At 36.5% G+C, this 24625-nt stretch overlaps 1 protein-coding gene across 2 annotated transcripts in view; it reads right to left on the bottom strand.

The window, feature by feature from the left end:
- Positions 1-24625, bottom strand: part of RALGPS2 (Ral GEF with PH domain and SH3 binding motif 2) — a 152832-nt gene that overhangs the window by 86246 nt on the left and 41961 nt on the right. For both annotated transcript variants that reach the window (XM_032393481.1, XM_032393482.1), the window contains exons 3-6: positions 21876-21980; positions 20610-20660; positions 5910-5993; positions 1043-1132 (exon numbers count right to left, since the gene is read on the bottom strand). In XM_032393481.1, coding sequence (XP_032249372.1) covers positions 1043-1132; positions 5910-5993; positions 20610-20660; positions 21876-21980 — 330 coding nt within the window. The remainder of the gene's footprint in view (positions 1-1042; positions 1133-5909; positions 5994-20609; positions 20661-21875; positions 21981-24625) is intronic.

The raw sequence follows: 24625 nt of genomic DNA, 5'->3' as shown, positions 1-24625 counted from the left end.
CAGTATTTATCGAACATATCACAGAGAACGTTTTAAAAGTTTTATGACACTGCCACAAAATATCATATTTACAAAGCTAGCTCTGCCACCTAGTGCCACAGAATGCTAGAATACAATTGTTCCCAGGTGCTCAAGGAAAATATGTTACAACTCACAGCAACCACAATTTTACAATAATTACAGTAATTTAAAACTGTAAAAAAGGTATTCTTATTTTAATCCACTTTCATTCGGATGTGAGGTAAGTTATGTATTTATTACAAGAATAATGAAGAATGTGGCTACAATTATACCACCTTTTAGTGAACTTAACGTAAATTTGGAGTTATGAGTTTTAATAAATTATTGGTATCCTCCTGTGAAATGCCCTGTTCACCCCCTCCTCTCTAAATTCTGACCATCCTTGAAATCCATGTTCCTTTTCTCTTGCTGCATTTATTATCCGTGCCATACAACAACTACTCAATTAACATATTTTGTTAATATCCTCTTTATATTATTCTCTTACAAATAAAGTCTTCTCATTCTCCACATGGTTGGCAGTGATGTATTTCAAAAGCAAATAACTGATATGTATTTTCCTACTTAATCCTGTAAGGCTTTCCCAATTACGTGTACAAGAGTCCAATATTTTGTAACTGTCATACTTCACCATAATCTGATATATTTCAAAAGCAAATAACTGGTATGTATTTTTCTACTTAATCCTGTAAGGCTTTCCCAATTACGTGCACAAGAGTCCAATATTTTGTAACTGTCATACTTCACCATAATCTGATCTCTGCCTACTTATCCAGTCAAATAAATAATATAATCCAGCTACTCTGAGAGAGGGAGGAAAGATATAAAAGGGAGGAAGATAGGAGGAATAAAGAAAAGGCAAAGAAAACAGGCACCCAATTGAAAAAATTGACATACTAATCAATAGGCCTTATTTTCCAGGGTCAATAAATAGTAAATAAGGTGTCACAGGCAAACATTGACTCACAAACAGTGCTGAATGGTTGGGACTCTCAAAAAATAAAAACAAAAGTTTTCTTACCTTAGCAGTTTTAATATAGTGGCTCAAAACTTCTGCTCTGATTTTTAATGTCTGAGCATGAAGAATTTCTCTAACAACCCAAAAGCTTACCTGCAAATAAAAACGATAAATAGTTGAATGGCAAGATTCTTCACTCACTAGGATCCAATTAATGACAGGAACTACTTGATGAACTACCTATAGCTGGTTAATAAACCATACTTTCTCTTTCCCAGCACACCCCCCAATTGGATATATACCCAATCTTTGGATGTTGCATAAACTTCATATATGTACGATATGTATATGCACAGAGACAGATATAGATATGTATGTGTGTACATACACAAAAACATCACTATGATTTTTGATTTGTTTTTTTTTTTTTTTTTTTTTTTTAAGATTTTATTTATTTATTTGAGACAGAGAGAATGAGAGAGAGAGAGAGCACATGAGAGGGGTGAGGGTCATAGGGAGAAGCAGGCTCCCTGCCGAGCAGGGAGCCCGATGCGGGACTCGATCCAGGGACTCCAGGATCATGACCTGAGCCAAAGGCAGTCGCTCAACCAACTGAGCCACCCAGGCGCCCTGATTTTTGATTTGTAAAAGCAAACAGAAGTTTTGAAGGAAAAGAGCTAACAGAAGAATGCAATAAAACCAGAGTGATACAACAAGAACACTATACCAATACGTGTGATTTTGCTGTATTCTGAAACACCGTGGCAGATTAGATATGCTTTAAGAGCAGACATTATAAAATATGCTACTTATAGCATGCTTTTCCTGTGGCTGTGTAATCTCACATTGCCATTTATTTACACTAAGCATAATTGTAAGTGTGAAGAATCCCAAGTGTTTCTTGGTATGAATAAAATGAAATATCATAAAGAAATATGTAAGTTATTCTAAAATTAAACTAAGATTGTATTTTAAAAATCATGTAATGCATTCTCTAATTCATAAACCATATTCACAATTTCTTTCAAAACATTAAAAATCATTCATCAGAAGGCAGACTAGATCTATCACACTACTAAAATGCTCTATCTACTCTGATGAAAGTAGTTTGCTTACCATATGATATAATGTAACATATTTTTAATTCATTTACTATGAAAAGAAAATCAAAGCACTATCAGTTGGCTTAAACTTCTAAATCTAAAAACAGTGTATTAGTTAAGAAATGACAGTGCAAAAAATAGCGCCCTGCCTCACATTTCGTCTCCCTGTTTTAGTGAGAAACATTTCATCAATAAAATGCCAAAATGTACATATTTTGTATATATTTTACAAAGATATATATGTAAATATAAAATGTATATATTTTACAAAACCATCTTCCTATCTGTTACTATATCTGGGCTACTAATGGCAATTATTATCCCTGATTCTGATAAAGTTTACTTCTAAAATATATCAAAAGCTATACTTTAGATATTTGATCAACAATCATAGCCAATATTACCCATGAACTCAATCTAAACTGCATAATCGCTGACTTTATTAAATTTAATGTGAGACAAATTTTAAGACAAATACCATCAAGATTTTAAAACATGGCCCCAAAGTTCTTGTCATTCTTTTCATTGAAAGTCATCTGGACAGGTTTGTTACTGCTTTGATAAACAGAAGATGAACGAAATTGATGCTAACTTCCAGGACAAGGTCATAAAAGAGCACGCAGCCCCTGCCTTGATTGCTGGAACATTCTGTCTGAGATTCCTGAACTACCACGTAAGAAGTCCAACCACCATGCTGGAAAGGCTAAGTGTAGGTGCTCCCCAGTTGACAGTCCTAGCTAAAGCCAACCACACCTGAGAATACTGATCCAGAATGACCGACACTAAGATACACTTCAATAAAATTACTGGGAAAAAAAATCTGTCGGCCATAGAGACAAAAAGATACAGTAATTTTTAAGGAAAATAAAATGTAATTATCATCAGACTTTTCAACAGCAACACTGTCAGGAAAAAAAATGGATTAATATAATATCAAGGAAGGAAAATCTTATACAGAGGAGAGGAAAATTTGTCAGCATTCAAGAATTCAGGCATTACTGTTTTAATGAGCCCTTCCTGAGTACTGTAACAGAGAACGAGCTTCAGGCAACCAAAATGCCTAGAGAAACACCAACATAAGGATGGTACTTTAATGAGGGTTAGAAAGAGAGTACATTATATAATGCCGATATGCTCAGACAATATATAGTGCAATTATAAAAAAGAGAACATCTGCAAAACATCTGTTTATAACATTATTGGTATTAGTATTATTATTCTGAGTCTGTTTTTTGTTATGTAGGATAAAGCAAATGAGTATATGACAGGGTATTGTATCATGTCCTATGTCCCTTGAAAACCAGAATTCTGGGTGTGGAAGAAAGAACATATGGATGTAATACAGAAGAGTTGGAAGTAAAACTCTGGTCCTGAATTCGAATTAGAAGTATCAATATGAACTCATGAGATGCTTTATCTTTAAATAGTTGTACGTGTATGTGCATAACACACAGATATCCTAGCTATCTCTGCTGAACAAGGCAAAGAAATTGTCATTCTGATAGCAATGAGCATTCCTAGCATTCAGGTCCACTTCCCCCCATAAGAAACCAGGACTTATTAAAGAAATGTTGATTCCAGGTGGGGGACAGGTAATGGACCAAATGAACCCGAAACATCTTTGTATACCAGGTGGCAAGGGAACTATTCAAGACTACTAGGGTTGTGACAAAGGACATGAATGCCAACTTGCATAGACTTCCACTGGCCAAAGATGGAACAATATTCGTCTCAATAAAGATAATAACCACAATGGGTTGAAATACATCATATGCAGCTAAATTTATGAGTTCATAATGGTATTAAAAAATAAAAAACTACTTGGTCACTATTAGAGGAACACCAATTCATTATCTTCAAAATTATTAAATAAAGAGAAGGATCAAACATTCATCCTTCCTTGCTTATAGGAAATGAACCTCTGGGCAAGCAAATACCAGATGAGGGAAAATGTCTCTTTATAAAAGCATTTCAAGGGGCGCCTGGGTGGTTCAGTCAGTCAATCATCTGCCTTTGGCTCAGGTCATGGTCCCAGGGTCCTGGGATCGAGCCGCACATCAAGCCCGCATAGGGCTCCCTGATCAGCGAGCGGTCTGCTTCTCCCTCTCCCTCTGTCCCCCCCCCGCCCAACGCTCGTACCTGCTCTCTCAAATAAATAAAATCTTAAAAAAAAAATAATAATGGTGCAGATAGGTTTCTTGTAATAGACTCTAACTTCTTTTATAATCTGCTATTTCAAATCTCCTATGACCCTACTAGCAGAAATCAATAGAGTAATGGAGTAACTCAGTAAGATTATAGGATCAATTGTAATCTGGAATAAGGATAAAAGCTTTTGGTACAATGTGGCATGTTTGACTCTGACAACTTTTTGGCTTATTTAAGAATAATATGCTGGAATAAGGATAAAAGCTTTTGGTACAATGTGGCATATCTGACTCTGACAACTTATTGGCTTATTTAAGAATAATATGCTTAAAATCTAAAGTCAAATTTGTGAATATTATAACAATGTTTTTGTATGGTAAAAAAATTTTACTGTGATGAAAAATTCTGACCAACTCAGAAAAATTTTGAATATATAACTATATAACTTGAATATAAAATTCAGCGAAAGACATGCTTGCCCTATATCCCTATTTTAATGGTTTAATCTTATTTTTAAAAAACTTTCATCTACTTCATTTTGGGGAATACAGTGAACCAAATAACCTGAGAAACTGTTTATATAAAAACCTAGAAATGTTGGGTTAAAGACAACAAACTCTTTTTTAAAAAAACATGTGGCTAACTTGAAAGAAAGGATTTCCCCTAGAGGCAGGCGGAAAAAAAAAAAAAGGAGGAGGAAACAAAGGCAAAGCAGTGGTTAAAAGAAAGGGCACTGCAGCTGCCCATGGAGGATTTTCTCTCAGTGATGTAGGGGCTCAGGATTTAATACTCCTCCCAAGATATATACAAGTCGCCCATCTCTCTTCTACCACCACTATGTCTATCTAAGGGATTGTCAAAGTGCTATAATCTTGGTGAAAATGGAGGCTAAAACAATTCACTTACTGGCAGGGGAAGACAAATACAGGAGATGGAGAAAAATAAGTTTTTCATAAGAATTTGTAACGAGCCCTTAAGTGGATTTCGAGTTTAAATTTTCACTATAGCAAAGTATGGATGTTCCTAACCAAAACTTATGAAAAACTGAACTAAGTCATTATAGCCCTTGGTACCAGCAAAAGCAAACAAAAGCATTTCAGAAGAGATATACCCTCAATCCAGGCAGCAGCAGAAGTCCCACAGATAAAGCACACATAAAGCTTAAATGAATATGAGCTCTCAATCTAAAATTATAAAATGCTTAAGAAAACAAACCATTTTGTGTAAGGATCAGCAGACATAACACAGAATTAGAACTCCAAGGTCTTCGGATAATAACACAGAAATTATAAAATAAAATGTTGAAAATGATTTAAGAAATATTAAAAATGACACTAGTGTAAAAGCACACAGATTTGAAACAGATGTGACCCATCTATAAGAGAATTAGTGAACTGAAATATAGATCTGAAGAAACCATGCAGAATGGAGCATAAGGAAATAGATATAAAATATGAAAGGTTAACATACAAGTAGAAAAGAGTATCAAGCCCCAACAAATTTCCAAAAGAAATTACAGAAGGAAAAAAATAGAGATCATGCAGAGAGACAACGTTTGAAGAGATAGTGGCTTAAAATATTCCAACATTGATGTGAAAAGTTAAACTACTTCTTAATGAAAATACATTAAGGAACTGAATTTCAGAAACTAAATTATCAAGATTTTATAAGCAACTCACATGATTAAATCTTCTTGTGAAGGCAACGGCATTTGGTGCAGAACTATATTTTTCTTTTTTATTCCATCCACAACTTGAAAGCTCCTGAAAAAAATGAGTAAAAATAAATTTGATGAAATAGCCCAGTCTTCTTGTTATAGTAAGGGTTTTAAAACATAAAAGACAATTGTGTCCTTTCCTAGAGCCATTTTACTTAACACGAACATATCTAATACTATAACCATTTAGTTAAATCACAAAAACAAATTCTACTAGCAGAATATAAGAGGGAAAATTACTTGTCTCTGAGAATATAGATAACTAGACTTACATTCTACAAGGAGATTGGTGGATTCTTTTTTGAAGAGATTTGAATCCCAAGAGGAAGGACCCACAGATAATGAAAGTCGAGCTTTCTACAATGTATAGTAAAGCCTAGTAGTTGTCAAGCCCCATTCAGTTACTCAGAGCTTCCGATTAGCTTTCCAATACCTCACTCTTTGAGCTGACAGCCAACCACCCCAGATATGTGATGAAACTTCTAATAAAAGAGTTCTTGATACCCCGCAAGGTCTGTCAATAGAATTCAAAGGGCTTAATAAACTTGGATGTCAAAAATTTAAATTTTTATTTTATACTAACCTCTGATACGACATTCCTTTTAATTATAAATGTAGAGTACAGATTACAGAAGAGTTAGCAATACATGTGACTTTGTCACTGATAAAAAATTTTCATATCACATTACAGTTGGTACAGATAGCCCAAAAACATCATTATACTCATCACTAGTTTGAAATTATGAGCTCATCATCTCTGGATCTTAATGTGTTAATAAAGAAGCACATATATATTGCTATGTGACAGTTACAAAAATATGTTGAGAAGTGTATTTTAACAGAATTGATTTCCTATGATTTTAAAGGGGCTCAGCTCCATAGGCTTTGTTCAGGTGCCAAAGGGGTCCAAGGTTCAAAACAGGTTAAGAACCCTGCTGTAATGCAATAACCACCACCAGAAAGAGACAGAATCTATCTGAGGAAATTGAGTTAGGGTAAGAAGCAAACAAACAAACAACTGAGAAAAGAAAAACTCATACAATTATTACTCTCAGATAGATGAGGATATTGCTCCCATTAAGCAAAAACAGGAGGATATGTTTAGAGAACAAAACAGAGCTTTTGGAAAGGAAAACACAGTAAGAGAGATTTAAAAAACCAACATAAGAGTTGTGAGATAAAGGTGATAAAATCTTTTAAAAAATAAACTCAAAATAGGAGTCAAAATATTATGTTAATTGGAGTCCATTAGACTTAATGTCTGCATAATAACAAGAATTTTAAGGGAGTACTGAGAAAAATAACTTACCAAAAAAAATTTTTTAAATGCCCTTAGAACTTTAAGGACAAGAAAAGACCTGCCTCGTGCCTTTTATAATGGAGTAAATTAAAAAAACCCCTCAAAACCAAGGCCCAGCATCAGAAAGTTTAGAGCATTAGAGACTAAGAGATTATAAACCTGTAAGATTCAGGGGCGCCTGGGTGGCTCAGTCGTTAAGCGTCTGCCTTTGGCTCAGGTCTGATATCCCAAGGTCCTGGGATCGAGCCCTACATCGGGCTCCCTGCTCCATGGGAAGCCTGCTTCTCCCTCTCCCACTCCCCCTGCTTGTGTTCCCTCTCTCACTGTGACTCTCTCTGTCAAATAAATAAAATCTTAAAAAAAAAAAAAAAATCTGTAAGATTCAAAAACAAAAACAGATCTCAGGCAGAAAAAAGGGATCAAAGGCATCGATACCTCAAGAGTAACACACTGAAAGTCAAAGACAACTGAAATAATGTCTTCAAAATCCTAGAATTCTGTGTCCAACAAATATATGAATTAAGTATGAAAATATATTGCAGAGATTTTCAGACATGAAAGTCTCAGAGAATTTGTCCTCTATGCACCTATTCTCAGAGAGCCAGCAGAATATGTGGTTCCTCAAAACAAACTAGCAAACTAAGAAAAAGGAAGACATGTGATCCAGGAAACTGAGTAACCAACATAGAAAGAAAATACTATGAATACCCAGATTAACAGTAAAGGGACATCCTGGGACACAACTGTGAGAAGAGCTTAAGAACAATAGTTCAGATATTAACTAGCAAGAGGACAGAAATTCCAAGAGGGGTGCCTCTCAAAGATGAAGCAATATCTAAGAGTTTGAACACACACACTGATAAGGCATTCACTATATTTACCACTAGCAGAAACATTAGTGACCAGTACAGAGAAACTTTAAGTAAGTTATTAGCTCAAGGAAAACAAAATTTAAGTAAGTAATCATGGCTCGATTGTAAAGCATGGTTGAGCCATGATTACTTATTCATGTTAAAATTACGACATAACTACATGCGAAAAAGAGGCGAAGTGAATCGTGTAAATGTCAGGGGAAGAGAATATAAGAGTAAAATCATCTTCTACAGTACAGAGTCAATAAATCATATCTAAAATTTTTAAAATTATAAACAATAGGCATTTAGATGCATTATTTGAAAACTGGACTTAAATTCCTCCAAAGAGGAATAGCTAAGACACTGGATGGGCGTGGGGCTCAAGGGCAGGGCTGGTAGAAATACGTGACTTCTTTAATGGGATGTATTCCTATCTTCCATAAAATTTAAAAATATAAACAAAAAGAAACAGACTAAGGGGAAAAAGGAGGAAACAGTTATTATGATGATACAATACTCCAAAAACACAGGTACTGTTCCCTTGACTGGGGTGATGTCAGTGAATACCGAAAAAAGTGGTAGATTCACGGTATTTTGGAGGCAGGCAGGACTTGGTCAAAAACTGGATCCACACAGTGTAAGCTAAGAATGAGGTATCCAGAGGTACTCAGATTCCCTCTTCTGGCCTGAGTAATTGAGATGGAGAATACCGAGGGAGGAAACAGCAATTACTGCTTCAACACGGTGGATAAGCACTAAATGCTCTGAAGATATCAATTACTAACTTTTTTAAAACCAAAAGCTAGATTACAACCTTCAGATTTGAAATTACTGAAGGAAAGTATAAAACAACAGAAGCAATGCCACAGTGACTGAGCCTACGTGTTCGTTTCACATTACCTCCCTGTATAGACAGAAAATAGTGATAGGAAAAAAAAAAAAAAGAAAAAAGAAAATAGTGATAGACATTACATGAATGTAAAAATGACATAACTATATTAAAAACATCCAACTGCTAGAAAATATTTTTGTTCTAAAAATATAAATACTATTAATATATATTAATATAACTATATAAAGATGGCATATTTTAGGACAAATTCCTAGGATTAAATCTATAAATATTGAAATCGTTTTTAACCAATTAATATTATTTCCAAATTTATACTAATGCCATGATCAAAGTGTCTGTGCCAAACTGATATTATACTTATCAAACTACTCAATGTAGCCATTTGATGGAGTTCAAACTCAATAATGAACTTTACACATAAAGTGAATTTCACTTTCCTGTTAGAAGGCTACACTCTAATGAATATCCTTGCACCTTTTCTGACATTTCTGATCATCTCCTAAAAATACAGTCTTAGAAGTAAAATCACTAGGTCAAGAGGATGAACCTTTTCAAGGCTTTGATACCTGTCAAATTGCCCTCCTGAAATACAGGGTCATTTATACTACTACTACCGAGTGTCACTTTCCTAAAAGTCTTACTGAATCTGGGTGTATTTATTCCCTTTCCATATATCATTGCTTTAATTTCCCCAACTGTAAGAGTAATTATGTTTGTTAAAAGGAGAGAATAGGGAGGGTGGGGCCATGAATCAACTATAAACCCACCACGGAGAGAAAATCTATGAAAACACACCTTCCCAATCTTCTTTATGTGCATATGGGGGCCTGGTTTTTCTTGTTCAAAGTAGCCGATACTTTTACTTTCCTCTTTGTGTGATTTAATCTTCTGGTTTTATGCTTAAAAAGGCCTTCTCAGCCTGAGAACCGTTGTCTTAACAGTAGCAGTAAAAGTAAGAGTTAACACTAACACAGATTACTGTGTGCCAGGCACTAGTCTAAGTGCTTTATACATATCAACTCCTTTGAACCTATCTTCATCATTATTATAAATTAGGATAAACGAAGAACCCAGAAAAAAGTATCAGTGAATTACGGCTTTATTTTTTTTACACTAAAAACTTCCAAATGCTTTTCTGACTCCTCAAATAAAAAAATGATAAAAATGGATAAAAATTTGAATAAAAAATTCATCCAATTCTTAGAACATTTCAACATCATTAACTTAATGAAAAAATGCTTTGTCCCTTTAACAAAACTCTCTTGGAAGCTGACAGAAAGGAGGTGGGGATGAATGAATCTATGGTCACATTAGTTGGGAGCAAATGGATGAAAATTCCACTGGAGCCCTCCATTTTAAAGAAATTTGTAACTGGAAAATGTGAAGACACAAGCAGGTTCTTTAAAACCTCTTAAGACAGTAGCTTCTGCTTCAGAAAACATTTCCCCTTTGAGACCATGCCATATTACTAGCCCATCTAATACAACAATAAACTATAATGATGGAGAGCAGATTAGTGGTTCTAGGAGTTAAGGATGGTGGGGAGTGGGTAGGAGTGGGACTGGTTGACTACAGAGGGCTAACACAAGGGGGAGAGATCTCTGTGGTATTGCAATAGTTCTGTATCTTGACTGAGGTGATGGTTAGACAAAACTACACATAGAAAAAAATGTTACACAACTATACAGATACGTGTTGTACAAATGTCCTTCCCTGGTTTGGCTACTGTACCATACTTATGTAGATGTAGCTTCTAGGGGAAACTGGGTGAAGGGTAAGTGGGACCTCTCCGCAATATTTTTGCAACTTCCTATGAATCTATAATTATCCCTGTACTATTTTTTGCAAGTTCCAGTGAATCTGTAATTACCTCAAAATAAAAAGTTAAACAACAACAATAAAAATCCATTTAATGAATTATGGAGCTGAAATTGCATTGGGACTCCAGGAACTCACGCACTAGTTTCTTCTTATACTCTGACATGCATTTATATTAGCTAGCCTTAAGAGGAATTTTGCCCTGCCCCACCTCCACCTCTCCACAGCCACTGAACTTCTCCATGAGGAAAAAAAAAAAATTGCTTTTCCCCTTGTCTCTGTCTCTTTTTGTCTCAGACTCCAGGATCTTCCTCCAGGAAACACTATAAACGATCTGAGAAATAAATTCTCCCACCAATGGTACCTTTTTTTTTTTTTAAAGATTTTATTTATTTATTTGACAGAGAGATAGACAGGATAAGCAGGGGGAGCAGCAGGCAGAGAGAGAGGGAGAAGCAGACTTCCCGCTAAGCAAGGAACCCGATGTGGGGCTCGATCCCAGGACCCTGGGATCATGACCAGAGCCCAAGGCAGTTGCTTAACCAACTGAGCCACCCAGGTGCCCCCCACCAGTGGTATCTTGCATTTGACAGCATATCAGCCTAGTCAAGGGTTATTCTATACTAAAACATCTCCCATGAACACCAAAAAGTAAGCTTCGTGATCAAAGGGTGTTTTTTTAAGAGTCTGATTTAAGAATAGGATGGATTTAAGTACACTATGTAAGTAAGCCTCTATTTTAGCAAAGGCTAAACTACAACAGCCTTGATACCTCTTAAATCTTGTTCAAATGGATTTACAATTTTAAAATCAGGCAGTAAAAAGAAATCTAACAGCAATTCACAGATATAAAGGCAATTTTTAAATGGTCATTGAAAGTATATCTGAAAGAATATTCATGGGCTCATTCTGAGCCATGAAACTGTCGAGCCCGATTTTCCACTGAGTTTATTTTGGAAGCACGTGGGGAGCAAACACCACAACTGATGACCACCTACCCTATGAAAGAATTACTGAATTTCACAGGAGCCACGGCTTCTCTTATGTCTCTTGTAGGTTTGTTCTGTAAAGTCAAATTCTTGCTCTAAATTTCATCTTGTAGGTTCCAACACTCTTAAAAGGACTGCTCTAAGGGTGATGTTGTAGGGATACCTAAAGATAGAAGAAGAGAAAAGGCCAATATAGACCAGCATGTAGACAGAGACTGAGAGAAGAAAAGATAAAGTGATGGAATCTAAAGACTGCAGGGGGGTGGGGGGGGAGGGGTAGTGCTCACAAAAAGACAATTTTTTTTTTTAATTGAAGTATAGTTGACACACAGAAGAAGATAATTATTGCTAAGGTACTCTTATGCTCAAAAAATGCTAAGCTTTAAAGGGATATGGTATGTCCATTAGCATTCAGCCTATATGGCTATTTAGAAAGAAGTCTCAGCCACAGATGATGTGCTCATTATGATTCCTGTATTTTTAATCAACAGAATGAAGTTCTGAAACTATAAAACTTCAATGTGTTATGTTAAATCAAAAATATCACTTCTCTTTTCTAATGTACTCACATCCCCTGTTCCCCCGCACCCTCCTCCCGACACATTGAAGCTGCCCCCAGAATGAGAGCAGAGATAGATGCAGGGGCTGTCTTCTGCCGAGAGACACCTACTCTCTAACCAACAACGTTCCTCTTTACTTCTCTGGTTTTATTCTAAGCCTAACCTTGCTACATAGGAAGTTCATGGTGATGAGCAGCAATAATATAACATAAAAAACAGTTTGCACCTTGCTTCTAACAGAAAATTCCAAGTCTTTCATGTCTTCTTTGCTTTCTTCAAACCTCTCACCATATTCATGAATTGTTTACATTTTAATTCTAATGCAAATGATAATTTTCATTAAAACAAACATAGAATTATGGTATTCCTGATTTTGGAACTTTGGAAGTTGCCAAGATTCTAGTCTCTGCATACACAAAAATGTTACAGAAAGGTCTTCAACATATTGTCAAAAATATCTCATTTTTAAGTTTTTCAGAAATGTTTTAGTAAGAGTCAGAATTACCTATTATGTGCTCTTCCTCATTTCACCAGCATTCTTCCTCAATCTCTAGTGTGTCCCAATTACACAGGAGGGCCTTATCTGTCCTTTGTATATAATGTCTGCTTATTGATATAATCTAAATGACTTAATGACCTGACCTACTAAAACTTAAAATAAGGTGTGAAACTTTCTTCTTTGAACGTAATACGTGTCAGGGGCCTTCAGTCAGAGCCAGACACTTAGGAACACTTGAGAACCTCGTAAGAGGCAAAAGTTACCCAGTGTAATGAGTACAGTACAGATTTCAAGCACAGTTCACCCTTTAAGAATTCTCAAAAGCACTGGAGAATTGAGATTAGAAAGAAAATCTGATTGCAAGCAAACTCTGTCATAACACATCCTGTGTTGAGTAACAGAACACTCATTCTGAAGAGAGACCCCACTGATGTAATAAACATGGCAATGTCATCAGAAGAAATATAAGCTTTATAGAACATGAGAGAATTCATAATAGACAAAACCCAAAAAACCCATGAATGTAATACACCTTCAGAACACAGTCACTGCTTCCTCCATATGAAAGAACTCACACTGGAGGGAAGCCCTATAAATGTGTAAGGGGTTTCTAAAAGAAAAAACCTTCAAGATCAAAAGAGAAATCACACCAAGAGAATCTGTATGTATAAGAAATACGGAAAAACCTTAACAAGAGCTGAGCTTCAACTAAGTACCAGAAAATTCACACTAGAAATTAATCAATGTACAGAATCCTTAATCTGCCCTCACTAAGCATTAAATAATTCATACTAGGGAAAAAACCTGAAAATGTTCTTAATTGTGGGTGGGGAAAAAAACCAAAACCCCTGTTTCCAAAGAAAGAATGCTAAGATACAGTCAAATTCTTGGACTAGTAACAGACTTTTGCAGAAATGATTCCAAACATGATAAACGATGGGAGATGACGTGCCTGTAGGCTATATAGTCTAAAGCTTTGGAATGGCCACTTAGCAAACTCAAATACTGAACGGGTATTATTCTAGGCACTAGAGATACATCAGTGCACAAAGCAGACAACGGTTTCTGCCCCTGTAGAATTTATGTTCTAGTGAGAGGATAATACCCCCCAATCTATAAGAGCTTGCCTCGTGACCACCACTCAACCCTAGCACCTCCTTCAGACTCCTGCAGTTTTGATCAAAATTCTATTTATTACTGATTGAGAACTACCCTTAACTGCAGCTCTTACTCTGAAGTCACTAATAAAAATAATCCTACTTCCCGGCATTTCTGGAAGACCTCGAAGGTATTTTAAAGACCCAGTAGTCCAAAATCCTTTACTTCATAGATTCGGTAATTTTTTAAAAAGGCCAAGATATGAAATAGATTCCATTAATGGCACAATCTATAAATGGCAAAGCTGAAAAAACTACAAGTCTTCTGGCTCCCTGCTTTTATGTTTTGCCACTACAAATTCTCTTGGGATTCAAAGGGCTTTAAAATAAATTTTAAAATAAGTGAAATTAAGTAATTAAAAATTTTTGAGCACCCATTCAGAGCTGTGAATGTTAAGACACTGATTAAAAAAGAAAAAAGTAAGAGGCAGCAAAATACATGGCAATTTGTGCCCAAAACTGGTTTAAACAAAGGGAAAAAAAAAGAGATAAGCAGGTCCATGGAAATAAGAATTGTAAGGACACATTAACAGTGGTTGAATATAAATGATAAAACTGCTAACCCTTTTCCTTCTTTGTGGTCACTCTCATGACCATTTTGGCAACTGTATCACTAAGAGATGCCTGCCTACTGAAAGGAGGGAGGAACAATGAAAAGCCAGGTTTTGTGTGAGAGGGATCACCATCCACAGAAGCGTCCCAATTTGGCCCTGCTGCTTGGGTCAGTGGGGACGTGAAGATTCTCAGGATTTCTGTAGCACCAGCTATGGGAACGTCAGGCCAAAGCGTTCAGATGGAGAGGGATCCATCGGTACCGAGACGACTGGGTGTGCTGAGACCTGTCTCAGGCCGAACAATCGTGCACAGACTTAAGGAGTGCTCACATTTCTAGAGCTAGTGAGCTGCAGCCTTATAAAAACACGGTACTCTTAATAAATGTTGTTCAGAGTTGACAGACATGGGGAAGGAGAGAAAAGTTATTCAGGAAGTAAAATCAATTGGAGAACAGGGGAAATAGGATGGAGAGAGAAGGGAAAAGAATGGCTCCTAGGGTTCTGAACGGTAATAATAATGGACAGGTGGTGTACATCACACAGACAGGGAACCTTTAAAAATAAAACTGGAGCAAACCTTTTTTCTATGTAGTTATATTCCTACTAAATACTTTTTTATATCACTGATGAACTTCCCTGTAACGTTAAATTCTTTTCATTGGTAAGCATGATTTCCATTCTTCTGACCATAAAACAAAAAAAAACCTAAGAAACGAAGTACCAAAATCTGTTCTTTTTTCTTCTTTCAATCCGAGGTAACCTCAAAGTGTGTGACGGGGTTGGAGAAAAACCAGACTTAGCATTTGTTTGATTCAGATCTGCTCTTAAAGAAGTGACTTTATTTAGCCAGTATTCTATTGATGACTGACAGTCGCTATACCATAAAAAATTTTTGTGCCACTTCCAGGATAAGGGAGATGGTTTCTACAGTGAAATAAAAGGCTTGGAATTTTTCCTTTTCCCCCTGAGCAACTCTGAGGTGCACTGTGTGACAGACATTGTAGGTAAGCGACCTGACCCTGAGAAAACGGCTGCACTTCGCAAGGTGCCCCTTTCTTCCTACAAGTTAAGAACAAGTTTAGGTAGAACCAGTTTGGTTAAATTCTACTTAACACAAAAGACTTGGGAATACAGAATTCCGCAAACTGGTAGGAATTACAGGGTCTACTTAGGGAACTGAATTAATGAGAGATATATATTTTAGTAAGTTCCAGGTGACTCAGAAATTGCCTCTGTTACAGAAAATTGAGTGAGACCTGGGTGGTGTAATCACCAACCTACACTAAATCACTAAACCACATGGCTGGATTCAGAATCTGTATTCTTCAAAGTTCAAATTTCATAGATTTCATTTTAGAAAACTTGAATTAGCACCTGAAATAAAGGTACATATGGATATATACAGGTAATAGTTTTGATTAATACTTTTCGTGAACTAAAGCGCTTTTAAAATTTCATAAAGTATATATACACTTTTTAAAAAGTTTTACATAAAGTTATAGAGAGAGACTTGAACGTTGACATAATGGGCAAAAACATCAAGATAAATTTATTAGATTCAGGGATAACCACTCTCTTTTCATAATATCTGAGGTTAAATTTTGATTTAACAAAAGAATTCATTCTTTAGTGAAGCTAATAACTACATAATTAGGGAAACACCATTTATGCTAATAAATAAAACTAATACACTAGACTGACATCATGGCTTAATCTTTTGTCAATAGCAAGAGTTTTGACATGATAAACAATACCTGCACAAACATTTCAGAAAACTGGCGGTCTTTAATAAACTCAGATATTCATGCTTCACAACTCAGTTATTAATGCACTAGAGTGCTCATATTATCATCGGTGCTGGTTAGCAATGCTGAACATAAAAAGCAAACTAAAGACGACTAAAAAAACAGGGTACCATTTACATAAAAAATTTAAAACCTGCAATAGCACATATTGCTAAGGGATACATATACTTAAAGAAATATAGCTCAATGCACAGGAATGACATAGATCAATATGGGATAGTGGCCACCTTGGTGGGAGGAGGGAAGAGGGCAAACATGGGAGAAAACGCAGTGGCTTCAACAGTACTGACTAGGTAGGTCCACAGGGGTTTTCATCTTATTAGTCTTTATGCCTTGTTGTAGGTCTTGAATACTTCATAATAAATTAGAAAACATTTTTCTGCCAGATGACAAAATTCTGTTTATACTGCCAGATTTCATGTAATCTTGATGAATATATGACACTAACACATAACAAGAACATTTTTGTGCTATATCACATCTTCCAGCAGAGTTATTGCTTTAATTTTTGAAAACATCCTCTCACTGAACAAATACTTACTGAACACTGTATTCATTTTCTCATTCTAACTACTGAACCCCACTACATGCCAGACAGATAAAATAAAAGAAGCAAAATTACTGGTCTCTGCCCTCATGTAGTTTAAAACCTAGTGGAAGCAGCAATTAATCAAATAGTACATGATTAACAACACTTTACACCTCATCACTCCTTCCGTCTTAAAAATACTTCCTTCACTTGGCTCATCAAATTCCATACTAATAACCTGACTTTCCTCCTAAATCACTCGCTGTTGCTTTTTCATCTCTTTTGCTAGTTCCACCTAAACACTAACTAGGACCCTTCTCCTGTCTATATTCACTTTCTTGGTAACCTCACCCACACTTGTGAAATACCTCTAGAGTGACCTCTCTCAAACTACATTTGAAGCCTGGACAAATAATACAGTTACGAATTACCTAATTCGGCATTCTAAGGAACATGTAAACCCAAACATGTCCAAAGAGCCAAACTCCTGCTCTTTCCTCCACATCTATTGCTCTGGTCTTTCTCCACAAGGCAGCATTGCACATAATATTCTAAACGAATGGCAGCCCCAGGAGTTGTGAACACAATAATAATAATTTTCCATCTCAGAGAGTATCAACTACATGCTTCTGGGGTCAGGCCAAATCTCTGGCATCATCCTAGACTCCTGTTGCACGCAGTGTCTAACAACTACTCACCATCTCTTCCACTCCCATCCTGACCCAAGCCACGCTGTATCTCACACTTAGTTCAGTCCTTGGTACCACCCCCACCCCCAGGTTAGCAGTCAGAAGTGACTTAAAAAGCTACTTAAAATCTGTCAGAAACTGCCACTCCTCTCCTTGAAACCCTCCAAGAACCTACCATCTTTTTCAGACTCATGATCTGCAAGGCTCTAGATGACATCTAGCCCTCACTCTACCTCCCTCCCTCCCTCACTATAGCTCACTGGCCTTTGCCCTAGCTGTTCTCTGCCTGGAACACTCTTCCCCCAAATACCCATGATTTGTTCTCTCACTTCCTTCAGGTCTTCACTCAGATGGCCCCTTCCCAGGGAAGGCTTCCTGAAGCCAACCCATCTGCAATCGAAACTCCCGCTGCCCTCACTCTCTGTTCTCTTCTGGCTGCTTTATGGTTTTCATGACACACTACCTAGCTCATCTCACTCAAATATAAGATCCACCAGGGCAGGAATTTGAGTCTGTTCACTGCTGTACCTCCAGTAACTAAACCAGTGTCTGGCATTCAATAAACACTCCGCAAATACTTGCTGAATCACAAAACATCAATGTAAACTTGCAACTGACAAGTCCAGTGAAGAAGCAGAGAATGCTAGGAGAACCTGCAGGAAGACAAGAAAAGCTTGCCTGAGAAAGCAAACTTGATCTGAGAACTGAAGGATGAATAGGAGTTAATTACAATGTGCACAGGCTCAGCGGTGACAGGGACTACAAGTCCAGTGTAGCTAGACGAGAAACTATGAGGAGATCTGTAGATCACATTAGGATAGTTTGTCTTTATCCTCTGAGCAACAGAAAGCCACTGAAGTGTTTTAAGAAGAGGGATCATATGAGCAGATTTAGATGTTTGAAAACATTACCATGGGTGTTGGACAGAGAGAAGTTTAGAAGGGTCGGTGGATACAGGTAGATCAGTAAGAGGGCACGCAGTTGAGATAAAATGGTATTTTGGATTGGTGTGTTGGGAGTAGAGAGAGAAGGGATAGATAAGATACTTAGGATATTTAAAAAAATCAATGAGATTGGTATTAAGTTAGATAAGGGAGTGGGGCCATAGGAATTTTAAGGTTTGCTTCCAAATTTCACAAAGTAGTGTTAGATGTCCCAGGAAAATAAAAAATTCCCACATTGATTTGAATTCTATGTCATTATCTAGAACTTCAATGTCCAGAGCTCCTAGTCACACATGGCTATTGAGCACTTATAATGTGGCTACTTCAAATAAAGATGTGTCATAACTGTACGATACACACTGAATTTCAAAGTCTTAGTAGAGAAAAAAAGAATATAGACTACTTCAATAATTTTATACTGATTAAAAGTTGAAGTGGTAATATTTCAGATGTTGTAGGTTAAATAAGATTTTAAAATTAATTTCATCTGCTTCATTTTTACTTCATAATGTGGCTACTAGGAAATGCAAAGTTACATTAAGTGTATTTCCATTGGACAGCACTAATCTCATAGGAAATAGCAATATGGTCATTGTCATTTATTCAAAAGGAAAAAAATATATCAAAGGATAAGATGGCTGAATTTCAGGGCAAAGAAAGTATAATTTTTGTAAAGAATTTTGTTTTGTTCAGGGATGTGAGGAAATTAAAATTTCAGTTTTTGTCATTTTTTTAAAGATTTTATTTATTTGAGAGAGAGAGAGAGAGCGCACACGCATATGCGTGTGACAAGCAGGGGGGAGGGGCAGAGGGAGAGGGAGCCCGATGCCATTTTCTTTTTCTGCTTTATGTGTAGAATACATTATTTCTCCTATCCCTAATCTAATGGTTCTACCAAGAGAATCCTCATGGTACGGAGTAAATGTTAGGAAAAGACAGAATTGTGGAAATGAAGGGACTCAAGAGATCATTTAGGCCCACCCCTTCATTTTGTAGGTGACAAACTTGAGATATTAAGACATTAAGTAACTTAGAAAAAAAAAAAAAAAGACATTAAGTAAATTACTTGAAAGTCACAAGACTAATACTGTCTTTATCACCTAAGACACAGATGTTTTCTCTAACTCCTTACAATAATTACAGTGTTCAGGGCCACTGCATACTTGTACATACAACAAATATACTATTATTTTGTTCCCAAAAGAACTAAAAAAATTATCTATCTTATGGCACTGAATATTGGTATTATCAATAGAAATATTTCTTTTTAAAGATTTTATTTTAGAGAGTGCATGCACTCATGTGTGCAACTGGGCAGAGGGGCAGAGGAAGAGGGAGAGGGAGGGAGAGAATCTGAAGCAGACTCTGCGCTGAAAGCGGAGCCCAAGGTGGGGCTCGATCTCATGACCCTGAGATCATGACCTGAGCTGAAACCAAGAGTTGGATGCTTAACCAACTGGGCCATCCAGGCGCCCCATCACTTACTTAGTTTTGGGGTACAAAATCATACTTATATTCTTACTTGATAAGAGTGGAAAAAGTATTAGTTTTTAGAGTCTGAAACCCAATTCCCATACTTAGCTGTGCAGCAAAGACAACTGTCATTCTGTTTTCTCATCAGTAAAATAGACACTACCACACTTGGGTTCACACACACACAGCATAATAAATGGCTTCCAGTAGGTAGATGCATAATAAGTAAAAAATGCCTTCCATGATCCTCCCTCTTCTCTCCAAAATGTTAACACACTGTCATATTATAAAGTCATAAATAAAGATACAAGGGAACAAACTGCTGGAGTTGTGAAACCCAGTTTCTTATTCCCAGTGTCCTTCGAAAAAGCTTCAAAGCCTTGAGTAAATCATTCAACCTAAGTCTGTTCACCCCTCAGAAGAGTGATGAAGCCTAATCAACCAAAATGACTGAAACAGTCCTACCTATGACTCAGTGATTTTTATCTATGACTGCCACATGAGTTTCTGAGGACAGTCACATCAAAAGCTTTAAACATTTAAACATTAATATGAATTTTACATTTCTAAAACTTAATTTGGCATACTGTTAATGACCGCTCTGTATATTTAAAAGGAAAGTTCTTAAAACTACTCACATCTGGTTGAATGGCTTTAAATACTGGAACATCCATTAGTGTTATCTGACCCTGAAATAAAAGGTAAAAAATGAGAATTTCTCCTTGGGAATTCTATGACATGACATATACTCCAAATTAAAATTATATTCCATACTAAAATATACTGAATACTCAAATTTTTACTAGAAAAAGTAACAATTTTACAATGGATTACAGAAAATGAAAATTTGCCCTTATACCATTATTAAATATGATTATTTCAAATTATCTCATGCCGATTCGTACCTTTTTATGAGATAAATGAGGTAAAGTTAGAAAATAAAACAAAAATTATTTTAAAAATTTGGACACAGTCATACATTAAATCAAAATCAAAACCAAAAATTAGATCTACTGGTTCATGGAGCAGTATTATGGTGATTATTTCCCCAAACAGTAATATAAAATCTGATGTTAATATAAAAGTTTTCTTCCCCATTTAGAGTGACACTTATACTAGTGGTAACTCATATCTAAGGACTGCACATGGATTGGCCCCACAGCTCAGGGTTGAGGGCACTGGTCTTGTAGGGACTGCACATAGCTGTGGACCTACCCCAGTCTCACTCAAGGCTATAGCTGTAAAACAAGACCCAATAATATACCAAAGAATAATATGTTATAGCTGAACCGTTTATTTCGGGAATGCAAGAGTGGTTCAACAACAGGAAATCAAATATGCTGTTAACACGTTAAAGGAGAAAGAGAACTTAAATGAACATTTATGTCAGTTAAGAAAGAAAAGTTTTTCTAGGTATCTTTCATGATATAGCAATAATGCCCTCAAATTTCTTTTTTCTGTTTTTTAATTTACAAAAATGTAAAAATATTTCTTACATAGGTTAATAAAGCACAGTTGGTTGGCTTGGAGAGATGATATAGGTAGGAGGTAAAAGCAATTACCATAAAGGTAAGTACTCATACTTTTTTCCCCCTAATGTGGTGTTTTTTGTTTGTTTTGAGTAGAGCTGACACACGATGTTACATTCCTTTCACGTGGTAAGTACCTACTTCTTATTCGCCAAATTGAAGGTGTAAGGAAGGAAGCTGCTCTATACCGCTCCCCAGTTCTTCCTCCCCTCCCCATTTCACCCCTCTGCTTGCGTCACTGCTGTGCTGCTACTCTCTCCATCAATTCCCACACCCAGTTGTTTTTAACCACCTCCTCCTGCTGCGCCTTGGCTCAACAGCACCAACGTGTAAGTTATGTGCAGAAACTGGAGAAAGGGGAGGTGGGAAGCTTACCGCATATTCTTCTGGTGTAACCTTAAGAACATCAAAGACCACAGCATCAAAGCTTTTCTTCAGTTCAGAACCTTTGTCACTTAATGATTCGGAACTGCTACTTTTCTGTTAAATAGAAAATGCAGCCATTTTATTTTTTTATTTTTATTTTTTAAAAAAAATTTTATTTATTTATTTGAGACAGAGAGAATGAGAGAGAGAGAGCACATGAGAGGGGGGAGGGTCAGAGGGAGAAGCAGGCTCCCCGCCGAGCAGGGAGCCCGATGCGGGACTCGATCCAGGGACTCCAGGATCATGACCTGAGCCGAAGGCAGTCGCTTAACCAACTGAGCCACCCAGGCGCCCGAAAATGCAGCCATTTTAATACTGTCTCACAGTTGATGCCCTAGAAACTCAACTGGCATTAAACATTGAGGAAAGTGAAAACAGTGGGTCAACAAACACTGCAGAAAAATAGGGGACAAGATGCTGCTTAGCTGAAGAAGCACTAGATAAAGGGTCAGGCAAGTGAAAATCTAACCTAGCTTCTAGGTTCTTGAGTCATTTTCTTGTCTCAGTTTCCTCATCCTGACATTCTACCATTTCTTATAGAAATTAAAGATTTTAACAAGTTTGATGATTCTCAAATGAGGTAAAGGGAAGTTAGGGAGAAGAATACTGTTATTTATAATTTATAAACTAATGTTTTTAAAGAAAAAGACAAACGGTTTTCATAACTTAAACCGTAAGAAAATATTCAGAACTTCATTAAATAATCCAATATTTGTTAAGTGATGTCCATCTGTGATAGTACAACTGATACTATTCTTCCTATTATATTACAAACTTCAGGGTTTTTTGCTTTAAGGTCGCTATTTCAAGTTCGAATTTGCTGTTACTGCATGTAGAACAAAAGGTGGCTTTTGGCTCTGAAAATCTTATTTCTGTTCTATTTCTGTATCTGCACCATAAGATAAAAATGTATTCTGCCTCAGTTGGCTAAAATCAGAGCATCATCACTGTAAGAACACTTAGATCATGCTCTATTAAATAGAGGCAGGAGATTAAGGTTAATGGCACAAAAAATTAACCCAAGTTTCAGTTACCAATGTATAATGTATATGTCAGCCTACCAGCTGTGATGTATCAGTTTTGAGCACTTGTCATTATGCCTCATTTTTATGTTTTCTTTCACTTTTGCAGCTAAATATCAAAATCATTTCAAAGGAAAGGATCTGTCATTAATTTGGGAAATTTCATTATTATATTTCAAATATTTCTTCTGCCCCTTTCTCTTCTCCTTCTGGTAGTTCCATTACATGTATGCTACACTTTCTATCATTGTCCCAGTCCTTGGATATGCTATTCCATTTTTTTTTTTTTTTCATTCTATTTTCTCTCTGCATTTCAGTTTGGGATGTTTCTATTGACATATCTTCAAGCTCATGAATTCTTTTGTCGGCTGACTATTGCCCACCAGTCTACTGGTGAGCCGATCATTCATTTTTGTCACAATGTTTTTGATTTCTAGTATTTTCTTTTGATTCTTGGCATTTCAATATTCCTGCTTACATCACCCATCTGTTCTTACAAGTTGTCCATTCTTTCCATTATAGCCCTTAGCATTATTAATCACGAGTCTGATTATTCCAAAATCTTTGCCATATCTGACTCTGGCTTTGTCTATTACCTGCTTTGTCTCTCCAGACTATGTATTTTTCTTACCTTTTAGCAGGCCTTGTAATTTGCTGAAAACCAGACATAATGTATTGGGTAATAGGAACTGAGGTAAATAGGCCTTTAGTGTAAGGATATGCTTCTAAATAAATAAGAGTCATGCTGTGTTTACTGTTTGTTGTACTTGAGGTGTCTTGAGTCTTCAATTTCCTCTAGTGTCCTTCTTTGGGTTTCTTTAGAAACTCCTTCTTAGAATCTGTGCCTTGCTGTTCTTTCAGCTATACCCCTTCATTATTATACAGAGGCCCTGTTGATGTGGTGGTAAAGTATGCAGGGAGAAAGTCCTACAGTCAGGTCTTTTAGTGGCCTGTGCCCTTGGGCTGTGACCTCAAATACTTCTCAGTACCGCACTGCCAATACCTTAGAAAGTGAGAAAGAAAGGCTGAAGGAAGCTGGAGTTGGGTACTTCTTGTCCACCAAGTAGGTTAGGCTCTGGTAAAGTAGTCTCCCTTGAGGTCAGGGGGAGAACAGACTGCACTGGGCACATTTCAGAATGGTTATTTTCCCCTCCCCCTGCTAGAAGCAGGAAGAGATTTTTCTCTGATCTTCACTGTGAGAACCTGGTAGAGCTTCTAGAGGTAAAACACAAAAGTGGGGGTTGGGGGAACCTAAGAGTGGGCTCCCAAGAGTCCACACATAGTCTCCAGCAATTTCTCAACTATAGCTTAAGTTTTGCTACCCATTTCTGGCTTCAGTGATTTCTGCTCGTGGTAAACTAATTCTTTACTTGTCTCTCTCTCCAGTTTTTGGGTCATCACTGTCAGTTTGCTCTGTGACATCAATTTTCTGATAGAGCTAAGAAGAGTTACTGATTTTCAGTTTTTCAGTTTTTTTCATGTTATGAAGGCAGGAGTGATGAATTCCAACCTCTTTATATATCTGAGCAGAAACCAAAGTCCCGTAATCAGATTTTATACATAGTATTTTATTTCATGTGTTATTCTCTGTAATTATGACTAGCTTATGTCAACGATATTATTTTATATCCCAAGACTAATTTAGAAATTTATTCATGATGTTAAACATTCAAACAG

The sequence above is a fragment of the Phoca vitulina genome, unplaced genomic scaffold (assembly GCF_004348235.1).
Source record: "Phoca vitulina isolate PV1807 unplaced genomic scaffold, GSC_HSeal_1.0 scaffold73, whole genome shotgun sequence".
NCBI lineage: Eukaryota > Metazoa > Chordata > Mammalia > Carnivora > Phocidae > Phoca > Phoca vitulina.
Note: the sequence above shows the minus strand (reverse complement) of the source record. Positions and strands in the feature narration are given on the sequence as shown.